The following is a 12,616-nucleotide window of genomic DNA, read 5'->3' as shown; positions in this document are numbered from 1 at the left end:
GTCTGATATCTCAAGTTATGCAGGAATGCACATCCAACAATTTCGCCTCCTATTTGAGAGGTGTCAATCCAATTTTAACCTCTAGAACACGAAAAATTCTTCCCATTATATTAACGTTGTATCCAATTCAAAACCAAGATGACGAGTCCCGTCTGCGCAGACGCAGGCTTTCCGTTTTCTATGACATAAATATTATTAAATACAGTATGGCCATCTATTTACATATAAATACTGAATTTCTGGAAAATATATACAGTATTTTCCACACCGGTGGTGGCCCCCGGGTTGGGGGTGTCGTTCATCATCTTTCTTCTGTCTTCTTTCTTGGGCCCTCTGGCTGGAGGGTAACATCATCTCTCTTGCGGATCATGGTGGTTTAAATTCTACTCTCCGACGGGGATCGCAGGGAGACTGGTAGTGGAGAGAGCCCCTGCTTCCTGCACGAGGCAAGGACAACAGAAGAGGAAGAAGGTTCAAGGACTTCGACTGAAGACACAGACCTCGATGATGAACTAACTTTAAGGGGGTAACCCTAGGTTACTAATCCTCCGGGTTAATAACCCGGACTATATCTTTATCTTCTCCGTTGGGGGGTTGCATCCTGGGTTAGGACCTAACAAAAACAAGACAAAAAAAAAAAAAAAAGTCAGAGGAAGACGCAATGCTTGGCTTATAAAACATAAGAAGGAGCACTGTAGCAGGCCTACTGGCCCATGAGAGGCAGGTCCAAGTCCTATTTTTAAAACCACACAACGTTTCAGTCTCTATAACTATACTCGGGGAATTTGTTTCACTCATCCACAACTCTATTACCAAACCAGTGCTTTCCTATATCTTCCCTGAATCTGAATTTTTCCAGGGTCACTGACCCAAATAAAGACGTCTTTTACACGTGTACCACTTTTAATAGGAGGTGACTTGATACCCCTGAAAAGCTCTTGATCAAAAGAACTGCAGCTGACCCTCCTTGCATCAAGTCTAATTACTTTCCCTGTTCCCCAGGGTCTTTACGGCCTCTATGGAATTATCGCTTCTCCATAGAAATAACTGCAGTTTAAGTGTACGAATCAATTATCTTACTGAAAACCAGAAAGAGAAAGCCCTTTAATAAGGGTCAGTTTAATGTCATGTACAAGTGGCCAAAAAGAGAAATGGTGCCTCAGTTTTTGTTTCTGGTCTGTAGTTTACCTCCAGGTAAACTACAGTGCTCCATAAACACGTGTGTTATTATTAGAAGACGTGTCATTTATAGTAGTTAATTTTTATTTGACATTAAAAGTTTTACAGTGGTCTTGATAACACGTTATAGACGCACATTAACAATACATTATAAAATATTATCCTTGGCTAACCCAATAAAGTCAAACAATGTGACTTATTTCCATTGCTAGATTCTCTCACAAAGTTACCTGCTACACAACTAAATATGAAATACAGACACTGAATTACTTTAAACAATTCACCTAGCATAAGTAATTATTATTATTATAATCCGCTTTATACAGCGCCTGGGGGGGGATATGTGGAAGGCATTCAGGCTTAATTCGGGGAACTGGAGCACAGATCCAATTCCCTAAATCAAGAGCCCCTCACCAACATCAAGGAACCTTCCTTGACTAGCAGGCCACGGCTTTAATACATCTTAGATTATTGTTTCACAATATTTTCTCAACATGTGATGTCCAGTGTTCGTAATATACTCTAAACAATGACCCACATGCAAATTATGTAATAATAACTTGCATCTCTAGTGTTAAATAACACATTTGGGCACCTCCACCTGCAATGTATCCGATTCCTATAGAGGCTTCATTTACCAGAACTCTTCCTTTACCTCTCCTCGATAAATAACACCACTATATATAACAAAACTTAAAATAAACAATGGATATAAAGTTACTAGAGGTAATTATTTAAACTAAAAATTTATAAGCATTATTTAAAACACACAAATAAATAAATACACAGAGTACGTTTTGTGATTCGGATAAATGTTTTGGAGCAGACGACGCGCAGCAGACGACGGGATCGAAGAGCAGAGAGTGGGACGTCTGGGGACGTTTTTCAACAGTGTCTCCGTTATTTCCCACCGTTACAAGTGCCCTTTTATTTACAGAGATATTTAGGGGATATAACAGCACAAACAGATGAAGGCACGTTTGCTTGTTTGGTTTGTAAACCGACAATTTCGCCTCAAAACGAGTTTACAGGATTTTTTTTTTTTCCCACATCTTGAGATGCTGGACGTCTAATAAAGACTCCATTGTAATTTATAGTTTAACTTATATTTATTAGGTTAATTTTAATTATATTGCCCCCAGAGCTTCACTAAAGAAAATATCTTATGATTAATGCTTCGCTGGTCAATTATTAATGGCAATACTAACTTTTTATTATATAATCTGACTCGTGCGTTATCTCTGGTTAATATTAATATATTAATACTTTCAGAACCATTGTATTTAATTTTTATTATATTGTCTGTAATTTTCTGAATAAAGTTAATAAAATATAAATTTATCTCTTAATATATCAGTGGTGTGCAATACTGACAGGTACACATAAGTACATAAATAACAAAAAGGCACAATACCGTGACTGGAACGATACACAAATAACCCGCACATAAAAGACAGAAGCTTACGACGACGTTTCGGTCCGACTTGGACCATTGACAAAGTCACATAGTTTAAGAAGTGTGTCAATTACCTAGGATAACTCAAAAACGTCAAAGGTACTTAATTCCATCTGGGTATCGTGACTATCAGTACAACACAAGACATAAACGGAAGACTGCAGAATAGGAGGAAATCAGTCCCCTAACCTCGCAGAATTAGCTATTCACAGAAGACTATTAGACGGGCCCCTCATGGAAGGTTCCTTGATGTTGGTGAGGGGCTCTTGATTTAGGGAATTGGATCTGTGCTCCAGTTCCCCGAATTAAGCCTGAATGCCTTCCACATCCCCCCCCTGGGCGCTGTATAATCCTATGGGTTTAGCGCTTCCCCCTTGATTACAATAATAATAATAATCTATTAGACGGGTTAATCAGTCCCTCAGCCTAGGAGCAGGTGTTGAGCACTGTAGTCTTGAATCTAAAGCACAGGAAGGGTGCTTATATACTGGAGTTATATGAGGTGTAGGAAGTGAAGGCATTGTTACTGGTAGGGTAAATATATAATACTTGGGTTATGCTGATTTAGATGATTTTATCAAAGAACATTTGATGAAGCGTACAATTGTAAATGCCACCATCTTCCTAAAGAGGCAAAAGCTTCTGGGTTGTGCTGAAAAAAAAATTATTTTATGCAAAGACCATTTGATCAGACATACACTTAAGAATCTTTTGGAGTAGCTGTAATGCCCATTTGTAAGTGAAGAGCAAATTAATATAAATGTAGACAAGATAAATTTTCTCTGCAAGCTTTCAAGGCCAAAATACTGTCATGTAAATAGTATAAAAGCTTTAAAAAGTTTTTAAGATAGATTTGGTAAAGGTCAAAAAGGTTATGCAGGGCAATATTACCCATGTGAAATTGCATCTGGCAAATTAATTCTGTTAAGATATAGAATTTTACTTAGGCTGGTACAAACCTGATCTTTCAGTTACACCTAAAGTGATTTATCTTTTAACCTCAAGACACAGCAAGACTTCATAGATATATACAAGTCTAGATTGGGTTTGTTTTAACTTAGGTTATATATGAAAGTGCTATTAAGTGATGTGCATTATGTAAACATGCCACAACACCAAACTTGTAGAAAACTCTAGAATAATGTTTAGCGGATCATTTTTTTTATATAATGTGCCTATGTTAATGTTTTTTTTTTTTAATTTCTCAGGCATACCTTCAATGATTATTACAGAAAATGTATCCTTGACAGACAATGCCTTTCTTTTATTCCTTCATGCAAGAAAATGTTCTACAGCATATTTTTTAACATCAAATCTCGCTGGATTCTGTTTCCAGATATGGTGTCTTTCGCAAAATACAGCTTGGTTCCCATGGATGAGCCAAAAGAGACCGAAGATATTACTCAGTCAAGGGTCACAGGAGCCTTTGATTACAATTCAGCATTCAGCTACAAATCAGCATTTGACTACAGCAAACCTTCCAGTCAGTACCAGTCTGCATTCGACTATGGCTATGGCCACAGGGGTCACTCAGTTTCCCTCAATCTTGGGGAGAAGGGTTTGTAGAGGCATCGATTTATGTTGCGTCTCTAGTTGCCTTATTATGTTGTAGCTTCCCTCTTCTTTGGCAGCCTTCATTTTTTTTCTGGTAGGTACTTCGTCATATTCAGTGATAATTTTAAGCTTGAAATATGGCTCTAGATTATTTTTACAAGGCTAGATTGTCCTGATACTTATGCATTTAAGTCAAGGTAGGGTGCTTAACTCATAATTATGCTGTTGTGTATGTGAACTAGGCACAATAAGACTCCAAATATCGAAAATCCATATTTACACAAATTCCAAGTTTGCAAAATTGTTCCAAAATTCTCCTCTGAAGATATATCCAAGTAACTGAAATGCCAAACTGCCCTGAAAAATTTTCATGAAGCTTCTTACTCCAGACAAATATTGGCAGTGGTGGACATTGCCGCTTTGCTTTGTTCTGCTGGGCTGAAGTTGCTTATGCTGAACTTGTTTTGGCATTTTTTATGTTGGTGTGCCTTTTAAACCAATTTTGACTATCCTCAAAATTGCTTTTGAACAGGATAGTGTAGCATTTACTGAGAAAGTGAGTTTCCACTAATGTTAAACAGTAAGTAGATACACACTATTAATGTGTGTATAGAGACGAGAATCTTAAGAATTTTATGAATGAATATAATATAATGTTGGATTAACCATGCTTCATACAGTTACTTAGGAATATTAATTGTACAAGTTCTATCCAGAATTTTGTTCAGAGAAGGCTCTGCAGCAAAGGAAATATATCCACAAGCCTAAATTTAGAGTTAGACATGGTTTTATTTGCATTGTTTAGGGAGAGGCTACAAATGTCTGTTAAGTAGTGATGTAATATGTGAAAAAAATAAATAAAATTCCACAATAAAATGGCATACAATAATCAGGTACTCCCTCTGTGAGCCTTGCTGCCAATGAGGGGCTTTTAATCCAAGCATTTGGACTTATCCTCCTTTTCCTTGGATTGAACCTGATTGCCCCCTTGTTGCCAAGGCTCTGTACAATCCCTGTGGGTCTAGAACTAACCCCTTGAATGTAATACAGCAATAATCAGTAGTTATGCACCTTCTCATGGGATGGCTACGCGTGTTTAAGTGTGGAATTAGATAAATTAGTGGTAAAAAATAGTCAACTGATGCAGATTTGGCTTACAGAAACCAGGATTATTTTGATGATTAAAGCAATACAGTATCAGTCAAAACAAACAGGTGCTGTAGGCAGGTAATCAATGATTTTTTGTCAAGTACTAAATTTAATCTTACTGCACTATCTTGCATGAATTTTTTTTTTAACGCACCAGTCATCTCCCATCAAGGCAGGGTGACATTATAAGAAAAATGAAAGTATGCTCGTTAATATACAGTATTAAACAATATTCCTGGGTCTGACCTCACTTGTAGGAAAAACCCAAATTTATGAAGCTACTCAAATATCAAGTGTCAGGTATTTGGAGTCCTACTGTGGGACTTTATCAGTGTAACTGAATATGTGAATGTATTTATAAAATTAACCCTATCATCTGGATATGACAATCACATGATTTCTTTGTCTTGCATTGTGCTGGACATATGATATTCTTAAAACAGACTTCACTAACTTAAATTGTCCGTTCTTTATATATTCTTCCATCTTTTGAATACAGTGGACCCTCAGTTATCGGCCGTAATCCGTTCCAGAAGGTCGGCCTAAAACCGAAATGGCCGAAAACCGAAATAATATTTCCCATAAGAATTAATGTAAATACAATTAATCCGTTCCAGACACCAAAAAATATTCACAAAAAAATAAATTTTTTAAAGATTAATTATAGTTTTACATACACAAAACAATGAGAACTACATAAAATAAATACATGAACAATTAAATCACTATTACATACCTTTATTGAAGACTCTTTGGCTTATGGATGATAGGGCAGAGGAGAGAGGAAGTTGGGGTTGTTTGGAAGGAGAATCCCCCTCCATAAGGGCTTCCCTTCTTTGTCTTTTAATGCCACTAGGACCAGCTTGAGAGTCACTGGACCCCTGACACGCAAAACTGTCCAGAGTGCTCTGTTTCTGGCATCTCTAAGATTTCCCTGAAGTGGGACAAGGTTTTGTCACTGAACATGTTGCAGATATGGCTTGTTTCAGCTTGGTCAGGGTGGTACTTTTCAACAAACCTTTGCAACTCATTCAACTTTGCACACACGTTCTTAATCACTGAAGCCGGCACCTTCTCCCCTCTCTCTTCCTCCTCCTCTGAAGCAATTTCCTCAGCTGCAGGCTGTTGCTGTTCCAGTTAAAGGTCTTGCAGCTCTTCAGTGGTTAGCTCTTCCCTGTAGTCCTCCACCAACTCTTCCACATCCTTGCCACTCACATCCAACCCCATGGACTTCCCCAGTGCCACAATAGATTGCACAACAGGCGTAGGGTCCTCAGGGTCAGCCCCAAACCCTTCAAAATCCCTCTCTTGGACACAAGCTTACCACAGTTTTCTCCAAGCAGAGTTCAGAGTCCTGGAAGTCACTCCCTGCCAAGCCTTACCTGTAAGGCTTATGCAATGGAGGATACTGAAGTGATTTCTCCAGAAATCTCTTAGGGTCAAACGAGTGTCCGAGGTCACTTCAAATCACCTTTGAAACACTGCTTTTGTGTAGAGTGTTTTGAAGTTAGAAATAACCTGCTGGTCCATGGGCTGGATGAGAGGAGTGATGTTAGGAGGCAAGAACTTCACTGTTATAAAACAGAAATCCCTAAACAATTGGGCTTCCAAGTCTGGAGGATGAGCAGGAGCATTTTTCAGTACCAGGAGGCACTTAAGTGGCAATTTCTTTTCCAGGAGGTATTTTTTCACACTGAGGCCAAGCACATCATTGACCCATTCTTTGAAAATGTGCCTTGTGACCCATGCCTTATTATTAGCGTTCCACATCACACACAACTATTCTTGACGACATTGTTTTTCTTGAACACTGGGATTTTCAGAGTGATACACCAGTAAAGGCTTCACTCTGAAATCCCCACTAATGTTAGCACAGAACAAAAGAATAAGCCTGTCTTTCATAGGCTTGTGTCCTGGCAGTGCTTTTTCCTCCTGCATAATGTAGGTCTTCTTTGGCATTTTCTTCCAAAAGAGGCCTGTTTTGTCACAATTGAACACTTGTTGGGGGGAGGAATCCTTCATCTTCTACATACCCCTTGAATTCCTGCACAAATTTTTCAGCCACACATTTGTCAGAACTTGAAGCCTCCCCATGCCTTACCACACTGTGTATGCCACTACGCTTAAATCTCTCAAACCTGCCTTTGCTGGCCCTAAATTCACTAACAGCAGCACTTGTTCCAGGCATTTTCTTTACAAGATCAGCATGCAACTGCCTTGCCTTCTCACAAATCATCGACTCCGCAACACTATCTCCCGCTAATTGCTTTTCGGCAATTCACAAAACCAACAACTTCTCCATATCTTCCATTATCGGTGACATTTGTTTGGTTAGCACATTTATTCTTTCGCCACATCAGCTTCCTTGATTTGTTCTTTCTTTGCCATGATAGAAGTGATTGTTGATTTGCTTTTCCCATACATCCTGGCAAGTTCTAGGACCCATACACCACTCTCATACTTTCAACAACTTCTTTCTTAAATTCCATCGTGTTTCTCACTTTCTTTACCAAAGGAACTTTACTAGGAACTTTCTTTGGGGCCATGGTTACTTATTTCCCAGTTGCACTTAATCGATAAGCATGAAAATCAATGAGTTATAGCGAAATGTTTGGATGAATGAGCAGAAGCTTCCTCACTCACCCAGAGACAAAGCCAGACTGACATGCAAGCAGTGGGCTGATGGGTACCATATGGCTGATAGGCGAAATATCGGCCGCTAACCAGGAGCTGAAAACCCGGCCGATAACCGAGTTGGCCGATAAATGGAACGGCCGATAACCGAGGGTCCACTGTACTGTACCATTAGTGTTTTTCTTAGATTAAACATCTGTAATATTTAGAATATGTCATATTAGCCATGTGTGTTATGCTTTTATTTAGAATGTTTAGTATTAGTTGAGTGTGTGTGTGTGTGTACTCACCTAGTTGTACTCACCTAGTTGAGGTTGCGGGGGTCGAGTCCGAGCTCCTGGCCCCGCCTCTTCACTGATCGCTACTAGGTCACTCTCTCTGAACCGTGAGCTTTATCATACCTCTGCTTAAAGCTATGTATGGATCCTGCCTCCACTACATCGCTTCCCAAACTATTCCACTTACTGACTATTCTGTGGCTGAAGAAATACTTCCTAACATCCCTGTGATTCATCTGTGTCTTCAACTTCCAACTGTGTCCCCTTGTTACTGTGTCCAATCTCTGGAACATCCTGTCTTTGTCCACCTTGTCAATTCCTCTCAGTATTTTGTATGTCGTTATCATGTCTCCCCTATCTCTCCTGTCCTCTAGTGTTGTCAGGTTGATTTCCCTTAACCTCTCCTCGTAGGACATACCTCTTAGCTCTGGGACTAGTCTTGTTGCAAACCTTTGCACTTTCTCTAGTTTCTTTACATGCTTGGCTAGGTGTGGGTTCCAAACTGGTGCCGCATACTCCAATATGGGCCTAACGTACACGGTGTACAGGGTCCTGAACGATTCCTTATTAAGATGTCGGAATGCTGTTCTGAGGTTTGCTAGGCGCCCATATGCTGCAGCAGTTATTTGATTGATGTGCGCTTCAGGAGATGTGCCTGGTGTTATACTCACCCCAAGATCTTTTTCCTTGAGTGAGGTTTGTAGTCTCTGGCCCCCTAGACTGTACTCCATCTGCGGTCTTCTTTGCCCTTCCCCAATCTTCCTGACTTTGTACTTGGTGGGATTGAACTCAAGGAGCCAATTGCTGGACCAGGTCTGCAGCCTGTCCAGATCCCTTTGTAGTTCTGCCTGGTCTTCGATCGAGTGAATTCTTCTCATCAACTTCACGTCATCTGCAAACAGGGACACCTCAGAATCTATTCCTTCCGTCATGTCGTTCACAAATACCAGAAACAGCACTGGTCCTAGGACTGACCCCTGTGGGACCCTGCTGGTCACAGGTGCCCACGCTGACACCTCGCCACGTACCATGACTCACTGCTGTCTTCCTGACAAGTATTCCCTGATCCATTGTAGTGCCTTCCCTGTTATCCCTGCTTGGTCCTCCAGTTTTTGCACCAATCTCTTGTGTGGAACTGTGTCAAACGCCTTCTTGCAGTCCAAGAATATGCAATCCACCCACCCCTCTCTTTCTTGTCTTACTGCTGTCACCATGTCATAGAACTCCAGTAGGTTTGTGATACAGGATTTCTCGTCCCTGAAACCATGTTGGCTGCGGTTGATGAGATCATTCCTTTCTAGGTGTTCCACCACTCTTCTCCTGATAATCTTCTCCATGATTTTGCATACTATACATGTCAGTGACACTGGTCTGTAGTTTAATGCTTCATGTCTGTCTACTTTTTTAAAGATTGGGACTACATTTGTTGTCTTCCATGCCTCAGGCAATCTCCTTGTTTCGATAGATGTATTGAATATTGTTGTTAGGGGTACACATAGCGCCTCTGCTCCCTCTCTCAATACCCATGGGGAGATGTTATCTGGCCCCATTGCCTTTGAGGTATCTAGCTCATTCAGAAGCCTCTTCACTTCTTCCTCGGTTGTGTGCACTGTGTCCAGCACATGGTGGTGTGCCCCACGTCTCCGTCTTTCTGGAGCCCCTTCTGTCTCCTCTGTGAACACTTCTTTGAATCTCTTGTTGAGTTCCTCACATACTTCACGGTCATTTCTTGTCGTCTCTCCTCCTTCCTTCCTTAGCCTGATTACCTGGTCCTTGACTGTTGTTTTCCTCCTGATGTGGCTGTACAACATTTTCGGGTCAGATTTGGCTTTCGCTGCTATGTCATTTTCATATTGTCTTTGGGCCTCCCTTCTTATCTGTGCATATTCGTTTCTGGCTCTACGACTGCTCTCCTTATTCTCCTGGGTCCTTTGCCTTCTATATTTCTTCCATTCCCTAGCACACTTGGTTTTTGCCTCCCTGCACCTTTGGGTAAACCATGGGCTTATCCTGGCTTTTTCATTATTCCTGTTACCCTTGGGTACAAACCTCTCCTCAGCCTCCTTGCATTTTGTTGCTACATATTCCATCATCTCATTAACTGGCTTCCCTGCCAGTTCTCTGTCCCAATGAACCCCGTTCAGGAAGTTCCTCATTCCTGTGTAGTCCCCTTTCTTGTAGTTTGGCTTCATTTGTCCTGGCCTTCCTGCTTCTCCCTCCACTTGTATCTCTACTGTGTATTCGAAGCTTAAAACCACATGGTCACTGGCCCCAAGGGGTCTTTCATATGTGATGTCCTCGATATCTGCACTACTGAAGGTGAATACTAAGTCTAGCCTTGCTGGTTCATCCTCTCCTCTCTCTCTTGTAGTGTCCCTTACGTGTTGGTACATGAAGTTTTCCAGTACCACCTCCATCATCTTAGCCCTCCATGTATCTTGGCCCCCATGCGGCTCCAAGTTCTTCCAATCTATCTCCTTGTGGTTAAAGTCACCCATGATCAGGAGCTTTGCCCTGCATGCATGAGCTTTTCTGGCCACTGCAGCCAGTGTGTCAACCATCGCTCTATTGCTCTCGTCGTACTCTTGCCTTGGCCTCCTGCTGTTCTGTGGTGGGTTATACATCACTGCTATTACCACCTTGGGACCTCCAGAGTGAAGCGTTCCCGCTATGTAATCACTTTCTTCTCCGCTATCTCCTCTCTCCAGCTCATCAAAATTCCAGCGATTTTTGATCAGCAATGCCACTTATCCACCCCCCCTCTTCCCTCTGTCTTTCCTCAGGATTTGGTAACCCATTGGAAAGATGGCATCTGTTATCATACCTGTAAGCTTGGTTTCTCTGAGAGATATGATATCCGGTGATGCCTCTTTGACTCTTTCATGCCACTCCTCCCACTTATTTGTTATACCATCAGCATTTGTGTACTATACCTTCAGTTTCCTTTCCAACACTGGCTTGTGGGGCCTGTGAGGGTGGGAGACCTGGTGGCATACTGTGGGATTCTATAGCTCGGTGTTGGGTGTGTGTGTGTGTGTGTGTGTGTGTTGTAGTTTTCTTGAAGGTTGGCAAGGGATTTTTAAAGTACTGTAACTGTAGCATTACAGTATTTATGTCTTTATTTTCAACATAATTGTCCTTAGAAAAACTGAGAAACTGATATGTGGGAAATGGATTTTATGTAACTGCTTATATATGTATATTCCATAAATGTTTTCTATAGATTTTAAATACTGTACAGTATATCTTTATGCTTGATGTTGCACATATATAGTGTATTGAGTATTCATGTAAGATAAACTTCTTGAAGGAAAACAAAAGCCAAATTGGTGTTGGACATTAACCCTTTGAGGGTCGACAGGCCCTCTCCGAGACTCGTTCTCAGGGTCGGCCAAATTTAAAAAAAATAAAAAAAAATTTCTCTTATGAAAAGATAGAGAATCTTTTCCCGATCATGACACCAAAAGTTTGAAATTTGATGAAAAACTTTGGCTCTCGCGAAGTTAGTGGTCTTGGCGATGTTTACGCATCGGCGATTTTGCCCACTTTGAGCCCCATTTTCGGCCAATTCCACTGTACTAGTCGGCAAAAAACATGAATATTTCGCTAGAACTCCACTTTTTCTATCGAATGAGTGCAAGAAATCGCCCATTTATCAATTTCAACTATTCAGTACAGTGGTCAGAATTTAGCAATTTTGCCAATTTCACACAAATTTCAAAAGATGCCAATTTCCGAATAGGATTCAGAATAAACAAGAAAGACATTCCTGGCACTAAAATGACATTTCCTCTGTTCATTAGTCACATCTCAAGGCCCCTCTTATATTCTTTTGCTTTCCACTTTGAATTTTTATTCTCACAAAAAATAGATTTACTGTTATGCAGACTACTGCATTAGTGTAAAAATGGTATAAATAATATTGGCGCACTTGCGAAAGAATATTAAACTCACCAGTTGACGTGCATTGGATGCTTGGCATGATTTGTTTACTTTTGAACTTTGGTAAAAATCGAACATTTCTGCTACTTTGAGCTCAATTTCAAGGTACTTTTTATTGTAAAACCAGTCAAAATCATCTGAATTTCTGTAATATGTCTTCCATTCTATAAAATGAGACCAAGAAAACTAGAATACAACAATAAATACCATATGAAAATACAGTGCAAAGTCGCTGTTTTATTCCAAAAAAACGATCAAAGTTTTTTTTTTCTCATTATGCACTGTGCGCTGCAGGATCTTTTTTATACTGTGCACACTGACCACATAGACCCATTCTTTCATATGTAGGCCTACAGCTTTCTCCCACTAGATTTGAGGGCTCTAGAATTTAGACTTACTAGTACGTCAAAAACCCTGGGTCTTA

The 12,616-nt window shown here is 40.4% G+C and overlaps 1 protein-coding gene and 1 long non-coding RNA gene across 4 annotated transcripts in view; one reads left to right on the top strand and one right to left on the bottom strand.

Annotated features, from left to right (window-relative positions):
• LOC138854372 (uncharacterized) overlaps positions 1-12,616 on the bottom strand; it is a 704,854-nt gene that overhangs the window by 388,553 nt on the left and 303,685 nt on the right. The window lies entirely within an intron of this gene.
• LOC128700674 (stomatin-like protein 1) overlaps positions 2,020-12,616 on the top strand; it is a 69,019-nt gene continuing 58,422 nt past the window's right edge. For both annotated transcript variants that reach the window (XM_053793967.2, XM_053793966.2), the window contains exons 1-2: positions 2,020-2,153; positions 3,972-4,193. In XM_053793967.2, coding sequence (XP_053649942.1) covers positions 3,974-4,193 — 220 coding nt within the window. In that variant the 5' untranslated portion in view covers positions 2,020-2,153; positions 3,972-3,973. The remainder of the gene's footprint in view (positions 2,154-3,971; positions 4,194-12,616) is intronic.

Source organism: Cherax quadricarinatus, chromosome 56 (assembly GCF_038502225.1).
Source record: "Cherax quadricarinatus isolate ZL_2023a chromosome 56, ASM3850222v1, whole genome shotgun sequence".
Lineage (NCBI taxonomy): Eukaryota > Metazoa > Arthropoda > Malacostraca > Decapoda > Parastacidae > Cherax > Cherax quadricarinatus.
The sequence above is the reverse complement of the archived record's forward strand: the minus strand, read 5'-3'. Positions and strand labels throughout refer to the sequence as shown.